Source organism: Ciconia boyciana, chromosome 3 (assembly GCF_034638445.1).
Source record: "Ciconia boyciana chromosome 3, ASM3463844v1, whole genome shotgun sequence".
In the NCBI taxonomy this organism is placed as follows: Eukaryota; Metazoa; Chordata; class Aves; order Ciconiiformes; family Ciconiidae; genus Ciconia; species Ciconia boyciana.
The window spans coordinates 52463723-52477355 of NC_132936.1; the positions used below are offsets into that span (position 1 = coordinate 52463723).

The 13633-nt window shown below is 48.8% G+C and overlaps 1 protein-coding gene across 2 annotated transcripts in view; it reads right to left on the minus strand.

Moving 5' to 3' along the window:
- Nucleotides 1-10282: 10282 nt before the first annotated feature.
- Nucleotides 10283-13633, minus strand: part of LOC140649034 (solute carrier family 22 member 16-like) — a 116666-nt gene continuing 113315 nt past the window's right edge. For both annotated transcript variants that reach the window (XM_072855667.1, XM_072855668.1), the window contains exon 5: nt 10283-11330. In XM_072855667.1, coding sequence (XP_072711768.1) covers nt 11016-11330 — 315 coding nt within the window. In that variant the 3' untranslated portion in view covers nt 10283-11015. The remainder of the gene's footprint in view (nt 11331-13633) is intronic.

Consider the following 13633-nt stretch of genomic DNA (forward strand, 5'->3'; position numbering starts at 1 on the left):
TGCTTATTTTCATTCAATTCTTCTGTGTAGCAGTGTCCACGTAAAATATTTCTTACCATTTGGTATTTTAATTTGCAGTTGTACCAGCATTCAGATAAACTCATTCTCTTGCACTGTTCATATAAAACTAATGCAAGCTGGAAGCAAGAGCAAAAAATCCTTTCAGGTCCCTATCCACTCTCTTTTTGAGCACATAATGGAAATAAAAATGTATAACGAATTTATCCCATTAATCAGTCTTTAATTACAGTTTTGAATTACACTATATTGTTTACTATAAGTCCAGTCACTGCTCATTAATTATAAACAATAGCAAAGGAGTAATTGCCTTAATTGACAGCAGGAGAGAAGATAAGGCACTTCCGTAGATGAGATGCAAAGAATCTCGAATTGCGTAGACGGAAGGAAATGGGTTGGTTGTTTTGTGGGGTTTTTGTTGGTTTTGGTTTTTTTTATTGATTAACAAGACAATTCTGTTCTTTCAAAGAGCGCTTGCTGAAGTTAGGCCCTGTGAGTGAACATGGAGCTTACGCATTTTTAGACCAACTCGCTAAAGCTGAGCGACTTTCCATTGTCCATTCATGCCGTCGCGTAACTGAACCACGTTTACACGTTTCTGTTTACTTTCCCATCTCGGTAGCCTTGTGAACCTGAAGAACTCCACATGCTGTTTTCACAAGCGGTGTGCTGGTGGTACCTGGTATTGCCTAGCCTCCCGCCTCTGCAAGGACTGAGGTAGGAAATGGTAGAGCCTGGAGTGAGAGGAAGGAGCCTGTCCGGTGTGTCCTGAGGACCGTCCCCTCTGCAGGGAGAGGAGAGGCTGCTGCTGGTTTTCGGCGCTTCAGGGTGCGGGTGGGAGTGAGCTGCTGCCATGTCGCAGGGGGTGAATTTCCGATGTGGTTCTTTTCTCAGGGAAGACTCGACTCCGGGGCTGGGAGTTGAGCTCTGGTGTGCACTGTGCCCTGGGTGCTGCTTCGGGAGAAAGTGGGCTGAAATAATTTAGAGCAGTTTTCTTCCTTCAAATACATTTCCTAAATGGATATGTGTCAGTGTGCCCTGACCAGTAACAGCTTGTAAGTACAGGGAATTGGGGAGGAGAGGAGGAATAGAGCAGATACAAAAACTTCTCACAGGAATGTGTATTGGCTTCCATATCAGAAACATCCTTCCCAAATGTTTAAAAGCCTTTAAATAATAATACACAAAATGTTTGGTTCTGTAGTTGGCACTGTGTTTTTCCATGTGTCACCTACCAGGCAGAACTTTTATCTACCTATCTGTCTATACCCACAAGTGTATATACTAAGTATAAAAATAAGTGTATAAACTTTTAGGAGTAATATACTGAGTGTTGCCTTTGGGGAACAAAAATAAGAAATGTTGACTCAATAAATTCTGCTGGAGTTGATGAACTGGGATTAAATATTTGCAACAAGCCCAGAATCAAAATTCCCCTAGAAACTTTCAGATAAATCCTTTGTCCCTCACAGTTGGTCACCGTGTTAATCTTTTGTGGAATTTCTCACAGCTGCATTGAAGCCTGCAGGGGGAATTTTTATGAGGATAATTCCCTCTTGTCGGCTTGAGAGTTGCAAACTCCAAAGCTCCTGTCGTCAGCTAGTTTGCTGTGCATGAGGAGAGACGGCGTGCGTCTGTGTGGTGCGAGTCTAGACCTGTCTTTCCAGCAGCCACCTGGGAAAAGATTTCTTGCTGGGCTAATTAACTCGAATCATGTCCTTCTCTTTCTTACCTTCCCAATTTCATGTTTCGCCAGAAATTGGTCTGTTACAAATGTTGGTTAGAACAAGTCTAGACTGAGACCCCTAGGCTGAACTTGGCATGTGAGCAGACGCAGCCAGGGAAAAGGCAGCATTGGGAGAAAAGTGAAGAGCGTGTTTCGAGTTCCCCCAATTTCTTCTCCCCTAACATTAGGCGGAGAATGAAACAAAGCGATTCAAGCTGAAAGGAGCTTCTTGGGAGGGCTGGAGGCAAGCGTGTCGCGCTGCCAGGAAGGAATACGTGCAAGCTGGAGTGCTGGGTTGCTGTCACAGCACCATAATTTTGTTCCCCCTTGATCATGCATCTGTAACTTTCAGAAATGATGTTCCAATATGTTGCCACTTTTATTAATACCAGTTACTTTACAGTGGGGGTTGTACAGATAAGTGAACTATCTCCATCATTCTTGGAGTTCTGCCTGGGAAACTTGATAGTTCTGTTGGCCTTGTGCCATCTTTTTCTTGGACTTTTTTCATATGTGAGAGGGGGAAATATCCCACATATCCTCATGCAACTTGCTGGTAAGAAGGCTGTCTTTCTTGAAGCAGATGGTCTTGGCATCTGTCTTGCACAGAGTTTATAATTGTCCTCAGTAAGATGGGGCTGCTCAGTCTTTGCCCTCATTACGAGGAACAAATATCTAAATTACCGTACATCCAGAAATGTCCAAGATTGTCTTGTAAAAAGCCAATTTTCAGCAACAGGCAGATGTTCAATATACCATTTAACATTGTGGTCTTTAAAGGCTGATTTAAACAGTGAGCTTTGCAGATCTGACAGCCCAGTAACACAATGTACTTTCCTTCTTTCTACCAGCTGGTCATTACAAAATCCTGCTCCCGTTTGCTAGGCAGACTCTATCTGACAAGCAGCCTGCTTGAGGGGGAACACGCGGAGAGTGGAGGAGGGAGGGGTGTTTTGCTTGGAAGACTTTAAACAGTTGAACCTATACACCAGAAAAATGGGTTTCTGGGGAGGTTGTTCCTCTGGAGACTACTTAAGGACTTGCTACTGTAGGTTGACTTCACTAGCATACACTCAAAATGTAAGTCTCATATCTTGCAGTGAAATATGTCTTTTCTGTCAGGCTTGCTGATTAAAAAAAACCCAGATACACCACAGCTGTCTTGCAGCGCTCGGGGAAAACTGCTTGTGGCAGGGTTATGTTTACAGAAGCTCCTTGCAGAGTTTAAAGCTTTTAGAAACAAGCTGCCATGACTTTCAATGGGGCATGGACCTCTAAATTTGCCAGATCCTCTGGAAGTTTGACCTCAGACCTGTTTATCGTCTTGTTGTACGATAGAACACTTAAAATGTGTTAAATGCTAAAGCCCTGAGCCTTTCCGAGTCTCCTTTTAACCTGCTGTGCTTCATGCCACTGGGAGGCTGCTCAAATGAAATGTTATTGTAGATGCGTTGGGTTTGTTGTTCAGAATCTTAGGTTCTCATTAGGCCCTGGGTCTTTTTGGTTAGTCTGAAAGATGTCAAGACTAACTGAGCCTGCTTCTCCTCTGGATTTGGGAAAAGAAGACAACAAAACAAATCCTCTAGGGAGTTGTTTCAGTAATAGGAACTTTATGGAGCTTCAAGACTGCTGACAGTTACCTGGACATGGTTCTGGGAGCTGCAAATCCTTCCAGTTCTCCCAGCATAATTACCCCGCGGTTGGTGTCTTGCTTTAACTAACCAGCTAAACACCTCAATTGTGGAATAAGTGTTTTGGTGGAGTTTAAACTCATGCAAAGCAACATTTAAAGAAAAAAAAAATTGCAAAAATGGCCTGTGCTAGAAGAGCTGTAACACTCCAACTTCATACCTTAGCTTGCACCAGCCTAATTTCCCCACGCAGCTGTGACTTTGCTCGCCCAGGCTAGTTGGTTTTATTTTGCTTCCGCATCCACGTACAACCTTGCTCCTTCAGCTCCTCCATATGTACTCTATAAAACATAATCCCTTCCAATATTCCTTGCTCAGGAGATGAAGAGGGAAATCGGTCTCCGAATGAAGTCAGTTGTCAGGCCAGACATCCACAGGAAAAATAAGTAAGCCCCATTCCCCAGCGTTTTCAAAACCATGTTGAGTTTGGTGAGAACAGCTTCTCCACAGCAAGCTCCTCTCTTTCTCTCCCCTGGTGCTGACCCTTTGGGAGTACCTTGGGGCAGGGGGGCGAGTTGGTTTTGTTTGCTTTTTGTCATAATTCCTCCACTATTAAAAAGGTGGAATAACATTGTGGAATAATATTTCTTCAGATGCTGAATTCTCCTATGTCTTGGAGCAGTTTTCCTTCCCTTCACAAAGAAGAAGAAGAAGAAAGAAGGTGTTTGAGGGCCTCTCCTGCCTGGCAAGTCAGTTTGGGAGGTCAGTGTGGGGTTTGATGGATTCCCAGTCCCTGCATCGTGGCTGCTCCTGGCTGGTGTCAGCGGAGGGACGCGGGTACTGCTGGGACACGGCGGCGGCTGCTGCTGCGTTCGAGGTCTGACACCGGTCAGGCGGCCGTCCCCACCTCCCTGCGAGGGTGGTGGCTCCACTCCAGATACCTGAAGGTGGATGCACAGGCGTGATTCACGTTGTTTGGTTTTGATTCAGAAATGGAATTTCAAATATAGGGGGGAAAATACCAGCTGAGGCGCAGGAGCATTTTTAATTACTTACAGAAGTTTTGTAGTGTGTACACCACTGAACTTTCTTTCGGGAAATTGCTGAAAAATAAGCACGTGTGGTGGTAATCCACCAAAAAGAGCAGGGACGTCGCATGGGTATTCATGTCTGAGTTGTCATTTCTAGGCAGCACAAAGCAGGCTCCTGTTTTCTCCTTGTGTAAGGTCCTGCCCATTGGGATAAGGGACGTAGCACGGGCTGTCTCTGCAAGGGTCTCTTTCTGAACCAGCCGAAGCACTTTACATCAGGCAGGTCAAGCTACACCATGAACAGGGACTGCTATTTAAGGGAAGAGATCCATTCATTATCACCAGCGGTTCCCTTCAAGTGCCAGGCTTGCTCTGCAGATGCTGCCCCTGAAAGCCAGCGGAGGGAGACAAGTATAAATATGTCTCTGAATGTAGGTCAGCTCTGAACTTCCACCGGCACTAAACCAGGTCTCTACTGACTGCAATTAAATGTCACATTGTGTTAACAAGCAGGAAGAAATCAAGAGTGATTTCCTACTGAATAACCCTGAGGATCCTTTCAAGGGCAAGGGAGTGGCTAATGAAGCTCATGAAATCAAAGTTTTTAAATGAACCAGATGGTCTCAGCTGTTGAATAATTCACCAAAGAGAACGAGTGCTATTTCTTCAGGTGTGCTACTGGGTGATACGGCTTCTTGGCATCTGCCAAGAAAGGCCAGGCATATGTTCCCTTATGTTTTCTTTGATCTTTCACAGTTGAGAGGTGCTCGCGGAGAGCAACCCTTCCCAAGTCACTGATGGGATCAAAGCCTGGGGCCAGAACTGCATGTGATAAACATCAGGCTTCGGCATGGCGCAGGAGGTCAGACCTTTGTTTGCTCAAGTTTTGGAACCTCGAAGGAAGCCAGTGTGGCATTCAGAAAGGGACTGGTTCCCCTGGAGAAGACTGTTAGTGTTCTAACACGTCCCCCTCTGTGCTGCCATGGGCTCTCTACGGAAAGCCCGCGTTGCAGTATTAACTGTGATAGTTTGGGGGATTCAAATCTGTCGCTGCTCTTCATCTTTACCAGGTCACAGGCAGGACCTGTAAATCCCGAGTCACAAATGTGAGTGATTTATAAATCACTGTGGGCCTCTCTGAAAGGGAAATGCCCTCACCCCATGCAAGGATCTGTGCAAATAAAACTGCCACTACACACAGGTCATCTCTGCAAAGATCCATTTTAGACCCAGCTGAAACATCTCCTGATGGAGGTGTCAAACTAATGCCATAACGACTCCACTTTGGGAACGAGACCTGGTCATTACGTCCTTGTTAGCAGGGGTTGGCACTGCTGTGGCCACCACAAATGACCTGAGGTGTGGGCAGTAAGGAGGCTCCTGGGCTGGGTTTCACCCGGTGTCAGGCTGGAGGCAATGGGCTGGCTGCTCTGAGAGCTGATGCAGACACCTGCAGGGAGTGCGGGGAGATGCCCAATGCACCTGGGGACTGCGGGCCAGAAGCCTCGGGGGAGAGCGGAGCTGGGCAATGCCTGTAATGGTGACACTGAGCAGATTCAGGGTGGCAGAAGGTGCCAGGAGCACTTGGTAGACGGCGTAGCACAGATATACCACTTAGGAAAGGGGACAGGCCACTCTTTTGCTATGAACTCCCGTGCAAGCGCATTGCTGAGCACGTTGCTGGAAGGTCAGTCCAGAGACGCGCGTTTGCCAGCTGCCTCCTGATAACATGGGATGATTTGCCCCCTGTGCTCCTGCCCTGCCCTGATCTGGTCTGGGCACCTTCCTGTGCTGCTCCTGGCAGTAGGAGTTTGAAGGATGTCTCACTTTCTTCTTCGGATGCTGTCAAGGGCAGGGCCCTGCAGTGGGTCTCTGGTGAGGCATCTCAGACCAACAGGAAGGAAAAAAAGGCTTTACTGCATTGTCTGCAGGAGATGCTGGACGCTGCTCAGCCTGCATCTCCTCTCAGGAATATTTTAGCACTGCCAGGACAGGCCAGCAGCCCTTTCTTCCTGCCTGGGCTTGGCCAGGCAGTGACCAGTCTCCCGGCTGTGGCTATAAATGGGAGAACGCCCTGCCCACACTGGTTTTAATGGTGCACTTGAAGAAGGGAGCAGCTACCGCAGTTTCTGTGCAAGTCTGATCTGGGAAGAGATGTGGAGTACAACGCTGGCACGCGGTTACTGCAGGGCTCACTGCAGGGAGATCATCTCAACAAGCTCCTCACCTGCTTCATGGCCTCTCCAACAGCTCCTCCGGAGCTGCTCCTGGCAGCGCAATGCTCCCTGCAAGGAGCCATCCTACAGAAGCAAGGCAGGCTCAAACACGGGTGCCAAACATGGGCGATGTCCCCAGAGTAGCTGGTGTGCTTGAGAGCCAGGCGTGGTTGAGAGTAGCCGTAAATCTGGGTAGGGGGGATGGCTGGTGGGCCTTCAGCTCTGGCTGAAGCACCAAGAGCCTGTGGATGCCGGCAGTTCTGGATCCCTGCCCTTCTCTCTCAGCACTGTCCCGAACGGGCTGGAGATACCGCCTGAGCAAGCTGTATGGCTGGGACCCGGCGGCAGGTCGGGGCCGATCGTGCCTGGCTATGGCAGTGGGTGGACACACACTGACCCACCCGGCGTCCCTCGGTGCCAGCCCGTCCGCTGCGGCAGTCAGCCCGCACTGGCTCGTGCCCCGGTGCACCTACCCGGCACCTCAGTCGTTACCAGATGGGAACTGAATTCCTTTAAGAGTCGCTCCTTTAGGTAAAAGAGATCAGTAAAAGAGAAGGGGTAAGGGCCCAAAAGCAAGACCTCAGCAAGGAAGGCTGTAACTGTTTTAAGAGATGCTAAGTAGAAAGGCACAGATAGTGCATAAAATAAGAGCTGTTCATTTTCTCCCATAATATCACATAACTGCCTCCAGAATGATAAATGGCTTTTATCTCTCCTGTATCTGAGATAAGGTTTCCTTAAAAATTACCATAGTTATTGGAATCTTTTCTTGCAGAAGATGTATTTGCTACAGCCTGAATTGTTCCTGACACTACCTGGCAATGCCAAGCAAGAGATTAGCTGAGGGTTTACTAAACTCTACGTCTTAAGCAAAGCAGCAGCAGGATGGACCTCCACTCCATTTCTACAATTTACATACACATCACCATTCTTTTCTTCAGGGCAATAAATGATGGAAGATGTGCATCCCTTTGGAATTTTAACATCTGAAAGAGATCATGTAATTTGTTTTTTAACCTCTACCTATTGGCTTCTTAAACAAATCATAATAAGATACTAGGCTAGTTACTCGAAGACTAATTGGGAGGAAAAACCTGTGCAGTGCTAGAGCCCCTATTTTTATGCTTTATTAATAAATCAGGACTCACAGCTGGGCTTTTGCCAGCCCATTGTTTGAAAAAGGGAGTTGAGCCATTCTGTGGTGCAGTAGGTGTGATTGATTGTTCTAACAAGCTAGATATCGGTTTAGGAAATTCTGGCACCCTCTCGCATTTTAATGAATCTCCTCATGGCCCTGCATCATTTAACAGCCTCGGTGCTTAATGTAGGAGGGTTTGCAGGAAGCGTGGCTGTCACGGAGAAGGCATTTCCTACCTTTTGCAGAGGTCGCGGTTCCCTGGGGCTGTGTATTACCTGGCTCAGGGACAGCAATACGTAGCTGGGCCCTGTGCAAAGCACTTTGCCTGACGTCTTGGACATGGGGACTCCAACACAGCAGCAGTATGGCGTCCTGATTTTGAGCTCTGCAGAGCTGCGGGCCTCCACAGCACTCTGCTCTGGGTGACTGCGAAGCCCCTCGCCCCCGGGTCCAGGCGGGATGTGCGGGAGCAGAAGCAGAAGCTACGTTTATACCAGAAAATAAAACAGTGGCAGAAGGTATTCCCCAGCCTTGAGGCAAACTGGCAAAGATGGCCTGGCCACATCCATTTACTAAACTCTTTCAGCTTCCCAAACAAGGTGGGTGCATCCAAGCTGTCCTTGGCTTGGGCTAACTCCCTGGCTCTGCCTAGGAATCGTCTGGGAGAGCCCTAGATGGCCTGAGCCAAAATTGTGCCAGGGATCTCATTAATGAACCAGATTAATTAACCAGTTCCCAGAGCCTGTGCACGCTGCCTGCCACTGCTTAATTTACTAGCACAGGCACAGCTGGGATCACCACCTGGTCAGTAGTCCTGCTCTGGCTGCAACATCCTCTTTCTTCCCTAAATGAGGTGTTTGATGTGCAGAAGCCCATGTTAAGACCTCTTAGAATTAAACTCCACTTCAGAAAATCAAAGCGTAACTAAAGAAGTAGATGGATTTGTTTTTAAAAGGAAAATAAAATGGGGAGGCAGTAAATCAGAGACTCCATACAACACAAGGCACTGTCAGCGTGACCGAAAGGCAGTAGATTGAAAACCAGCATGCGTTGTTAAAAAAGAAAGGGTTTGACATTTAGCTACAAGTTAAAATTTCGAATGTAATTTGGAAGACTGATACAAACCTGAACGCACAAGGGCACAGAGCTGGCTTTCTCTCAAGCGATTACAATCCCCCCCCTTTCCCACCAGCCCCTCACCACCCTAGTCCTTCACCATCGAAGCAGAGAGAGGTTTTTTTCTGCCTCTTCCACAGCAGCCCGAGGTCTGCGGCCTCTGTGGCCAACACGGATGCTCAAAGTTGGATTCACCGCAGCAGTTTCAAGCCCCACGACGGGCTCTGCAGGTCCCGGTGGGGAGCAGGCACTGGGACCAGGGCAGGTGGCTCCCCACAGCCTCAGAGCAAGGGCGGTGGGAGGAAGGCTGTCACCCCAGCAGGGTCACCCGCCTGCTGGCCTCTTCGGGGAGAAGGGGAGCTGACCTGAAGGGCTGAAGCAGTTTCTGCTGGGGAGAGCGGTCCCTGCCTGCCCTGGGGCAGCGGGAGCCCGAGAGAGGTGGGAGAGGAGGAAAGCAGACGCCTCGCTGGGGGAAGCCTGGGGAAGGTGAGGGGAATGGCTCCATCCGCTGGTGGGGCAAAGCAGTGCCTCTGGGAGAAACCTGACTCGCCTGGCTGGAAGGAAGAGCTCCTACTCTTTTTTTTTCCCCTCTGGCTGCTTGCTGAGATCCCGTGGGCATGTTGGGTCCAGCGCAGGGCCCCGCTCTGGGAAGGAGGGGGTGAGGGAGCTGAGGCAGCAGAGAGGGTGAAAAAGGAAAGGAGGGTATGAAAGGAGAGAGGGGAATGCCAGGATTACAAGAGAAGGAACAACACAGGGACAGAGGACAGGGACAGAGAAAGAGGGAGACTTGTTAAAAACAGAACACTGGGCTGAGGCACACCAAGGGGAGGAACGCTGAGCCCTGCAGAAGTCAGAAACCAAAGGCAGTTACAAAGGCCGTATATCAAAGACATGGAAGTGGTGTCACCTTGTATTTTAATGCAACGTTTAATGTCAAAATTCTTTTAAAGAGAAGAAAAAACCCAACCTGCTATCTATTTTTTTAGCTCTCCCCATTCCTTAGCTCCTCAGGGAACGGCCAAGGCTGGCTCCGGGGAGCGCACGGCAGACAAGCCACGTGCCGGCCCGCAGAGCCCCAGCACACCTGCAGACCAGGGCACCTGCCTCTGCCGGCATCCGTGCAGACCTGGGGTCTGCTCGTGTCCGGGAGAAGCGGCCAGGCCAGGGAGGTGCTGAGGAGGTAGCAGGCGTCCAGGCACAGCGCTGGAGAAGGCACACAGCAAAACATTCAACTAAACCCCAAAACGAACCAACAAAAGAGACCAGTTGACTTTCAGGTCTTTTAAACAAGTACCTCACTAGGTGAAAACCCGTTTGCTACAGCCATTGCAAGAGTAATTTAAAACAAGCCGTTCTTTCAGCAGATGAACTAGGGAAGCCCTGTCTTCCGCGGCTGAAGCCTCCGGAGGGTGAGGAGGGGGAGCGCTGGCAGCAGCTTTTCCTGCAGCTGAGTCTCTCTGTCCCACCGACGCCTGTGTGAGAAGCACTGAACTCGCTTCCCGCAGCCAGACTGCCCTGCAGAGCCGAAGTCAGAGCACTCACAAGCTGTTCAACACAATAGGTAAGAATTTAGTTTGGTGGTGATTTCTGCCTCTGCTAAACTCAGCTGAAATTTGCCAGTGGATCGAAGAACATACCGTTCTTGCCTAAAATTTGTTCCATAGGAAACAAGGCAAAAGTAAAGAAGGTGCAAATCAAAGACGATTGCTTGACAGAGAAGTAACCCTTGACCCTTCCTGAGAAAGGCACCTCCTCACGAGTGCTCTCCTGCCCGAGGGCCGGTGCAGCTCAGCGAGCAGAGCTTCCCGGGGCAGCCCCAGAGGGATGCCCTCTGTGCCGGCAGGCTCAGGCACGGGGCAGCCTGAGAAAGCCGCGCTGTTGGCCACCCCAGACAAACCTTTACAGAAACCTCTGTCCTCTGAGACAGTCTACCTGCTGCCAAATACCTTGCTATACAAATCTGCACCATGTGTCACCTAGTGCCAGTTCTTTTGACAACATATAAAAATAAAAGCCACTCCATTTTGTTAGCAGTCACTGTGTGCATGTTTAGCAACTTTAGCCAGTGATGCCAAAGTCCTCTTCAATAACGCTACGGGGCCATATGGCTCGCAGTCGCACATCGCAAATTCCTTTCTGCTATTTCCATCTTGTATTTACCCAGCTCAGTGTATAACAGCTACTGGCGTTGAAGGCTTCCTTTTTCAGAAACATCTGTGGTTTTGATAAGTCTTTGTAGGTATGGAAAAGCCTGAAGTCCTTCAGCTCCAGTTCTCGGAGCAGACTGTACCAGTACCGCACCACGGTGCTGTCATTGCCGCTGACCTCAAACCCAGGCCAGTGGATGTGCACCTCAAAGACCAGCTGTCCTATCTGCTCAACAACATCTTCCAGGATCAGGTTTTCCAAAATTTTCCACTCAGCACTCTCCACATCTGCCTTGAGGACATCAATCTGCAACAAAAATGTGAAAATGAGAGGCTTTGCAATTATTGTCAGTAACATCCGAGGCCAGGCTTGTCCATTTTATAACAGATATAGTTGCTCTTACGTACAGTTCCTTTAGCATTTAAAAAAACAACAACAAAAAAACCAACTCAGAACATCCTAGGGCTAATATGGACAGTAGGTGAAGTTTCATGCTTGACTGTTCACAACCCTTCTCCTGCCTCCAGCTCCTGGGCTGAAAAGCTTTGTACCCTGAGGTGTCCGATGCAGCTGATCCTACAATCAAAGCATGTTATTGTTCCTTCACAAATCTTGTGGTGGCATCAAAGCTATGGAAAAAAGAAACCCACCTCACTAAATAAAGACACTAAGGCATTACTGTTCCTTATTTCTCCATCTCAAACTCCTGCGACAGAACAAAACACACTAACAGTGAGTACTTGCACCACAGTAGAGCGGGGTCCTTGTGTGCCAGATGCTACATGCACCACACGGTGCAAGAGAAAGCCAAAGTTAAATGAATACAATGAGCAGCTCAGGTCACCAGCGACGCACGGCCAAGCTGCTGTCTGAAGCTTCTGCAGGCATCAATACAGACACCGAGTGAAGAGGACCAATTCAAAGGAGAATTACGCAAAGACTCTGCAGGGTTTTAAGGGCAGCTCCTCCAAAGAAAAAGGGATAACAGGAAAGAAGCCGAGAAGTCGCTTGAAGGAAAAATACAACCAATAAACAAGTGCCCTGTTTTAAATTTAGACTATTATTTAATTTTGCTTTTAGATATTCAGCAAACGAACTTCTCACAGCCCAACACAACTGCGGGTTGATTTTGCTTGGCAATTAGCTGGAGGAGGGAAGTTGTATGCTTTAATAAAAAAAGAGCATTTCATCAAAATTTCACACCTGGTAGAAAACGATGACTGCAGTGATGCTCACAAGCTGCAGAGCTCAGGGGCCCATGCTTCCCACAGCCCAACAGGGGAAACTCCCCCTCGCCATGAGAGTGGGGTTTGCCTACGCCGGTCCCACCTGAGCTGCTGCTTCTGCCCATCTGCTCATGCTCAAGATGCATTCAAAGTGAAAACGACTTTATTTAAAGTCAAGAATAGTAAAAAAAACAAAAAACAAACAAACAAAACAAACAAAAAAAACCAAACAAAAAACCCAGGCTCTCTTGGCAGCCTATCCTAACCCTTGAGGCAGCATTGGAAAAGGCACCTGTGCAGGTACAGGAGCGAAATTTGGGCAGGTGATGTAAAAGCATTGCCGAGGCAACCGCTTCCCCACGCCGTGGTGTCCCAGGACGCCTTGCTGGCGTCAGGCCGTGCCCTGTCCATGTGGGCAAAGGGCAGGGGTTGTGCTGTGACCACCTCTCCCGTACAACCAGAGCTCTGCTCCGCAGGGGCCGTAGCCAGAAACCAGGGGGCCAGGGCAGGGTTTGGGCGAGGTGAGCTGCCAGGACCGCGTGAGGGGCTTGCGTGGCTGCTTTCTCAACTGTGCCTTGGCTAAGGGAAATGCTGTTGGTTCCTCAACTTCACCATAACTGCCCGCAAATACCCTTCACCAGTCTAAAGCCTGCGGAACAGGGCCAGGGCTGTAAATAACTTGGCCGTCCACTTCCACAGGTAGGTGCAGTTGAGAGGAGGAAGGCTGCCTCATACAGCTGTCTTGCCACACTCTTCCTCATCCCTAACCTGGTGTTAGAGACCAAAACCACAATGTCAAAAGACATTGGACAAGCAGCTTTAAGAGTTAATTAATTAATTTCAAATTTTAACCCCACATGTCAAAAATAAACGACAGTAACTCTGTGGGCTTCCTACACAGGGGCTCTCGCTTCATGGCAAAGGTCCCTTCAGTCTACCCGGACCTGCAGTACCTGCGCTGGTCACACCTGGATGCCCAAAGCTCTGCAGTCTGTGGTCCCCGGTCACCTGAGGGACAGACAGAGGCAGGCAGGGCTGGTAGCAGAGGGAAGAGCCAAAAAGTGCAGAGGTTGAAGAGGCTGGGACCAGAGTCTGATGGAGGACTTATCCTCAGACTGGAAGTTTGGGTGAAAGACATTGGGAAAAAGGAGTATGATGGAGAGCTTGCGCAGAGATTTAAGAGGCAGGGCTGGAGGCAGTGGAGGAAGAAATTCTAGTAATGAGGTACACGCGGAGCACAGCAGCAGCAATACAGAGTGCTCTCCTTCCTCGGCTTTAAGAGGGTCTTTGAAAGAGAGCAGAAACCAATGGAAGGTGAAGAGCTCAGTGCTTTCCAACCGCAAATGCATAACCCAGAGAAGGGAGATAAGAGGATCAGTGGGC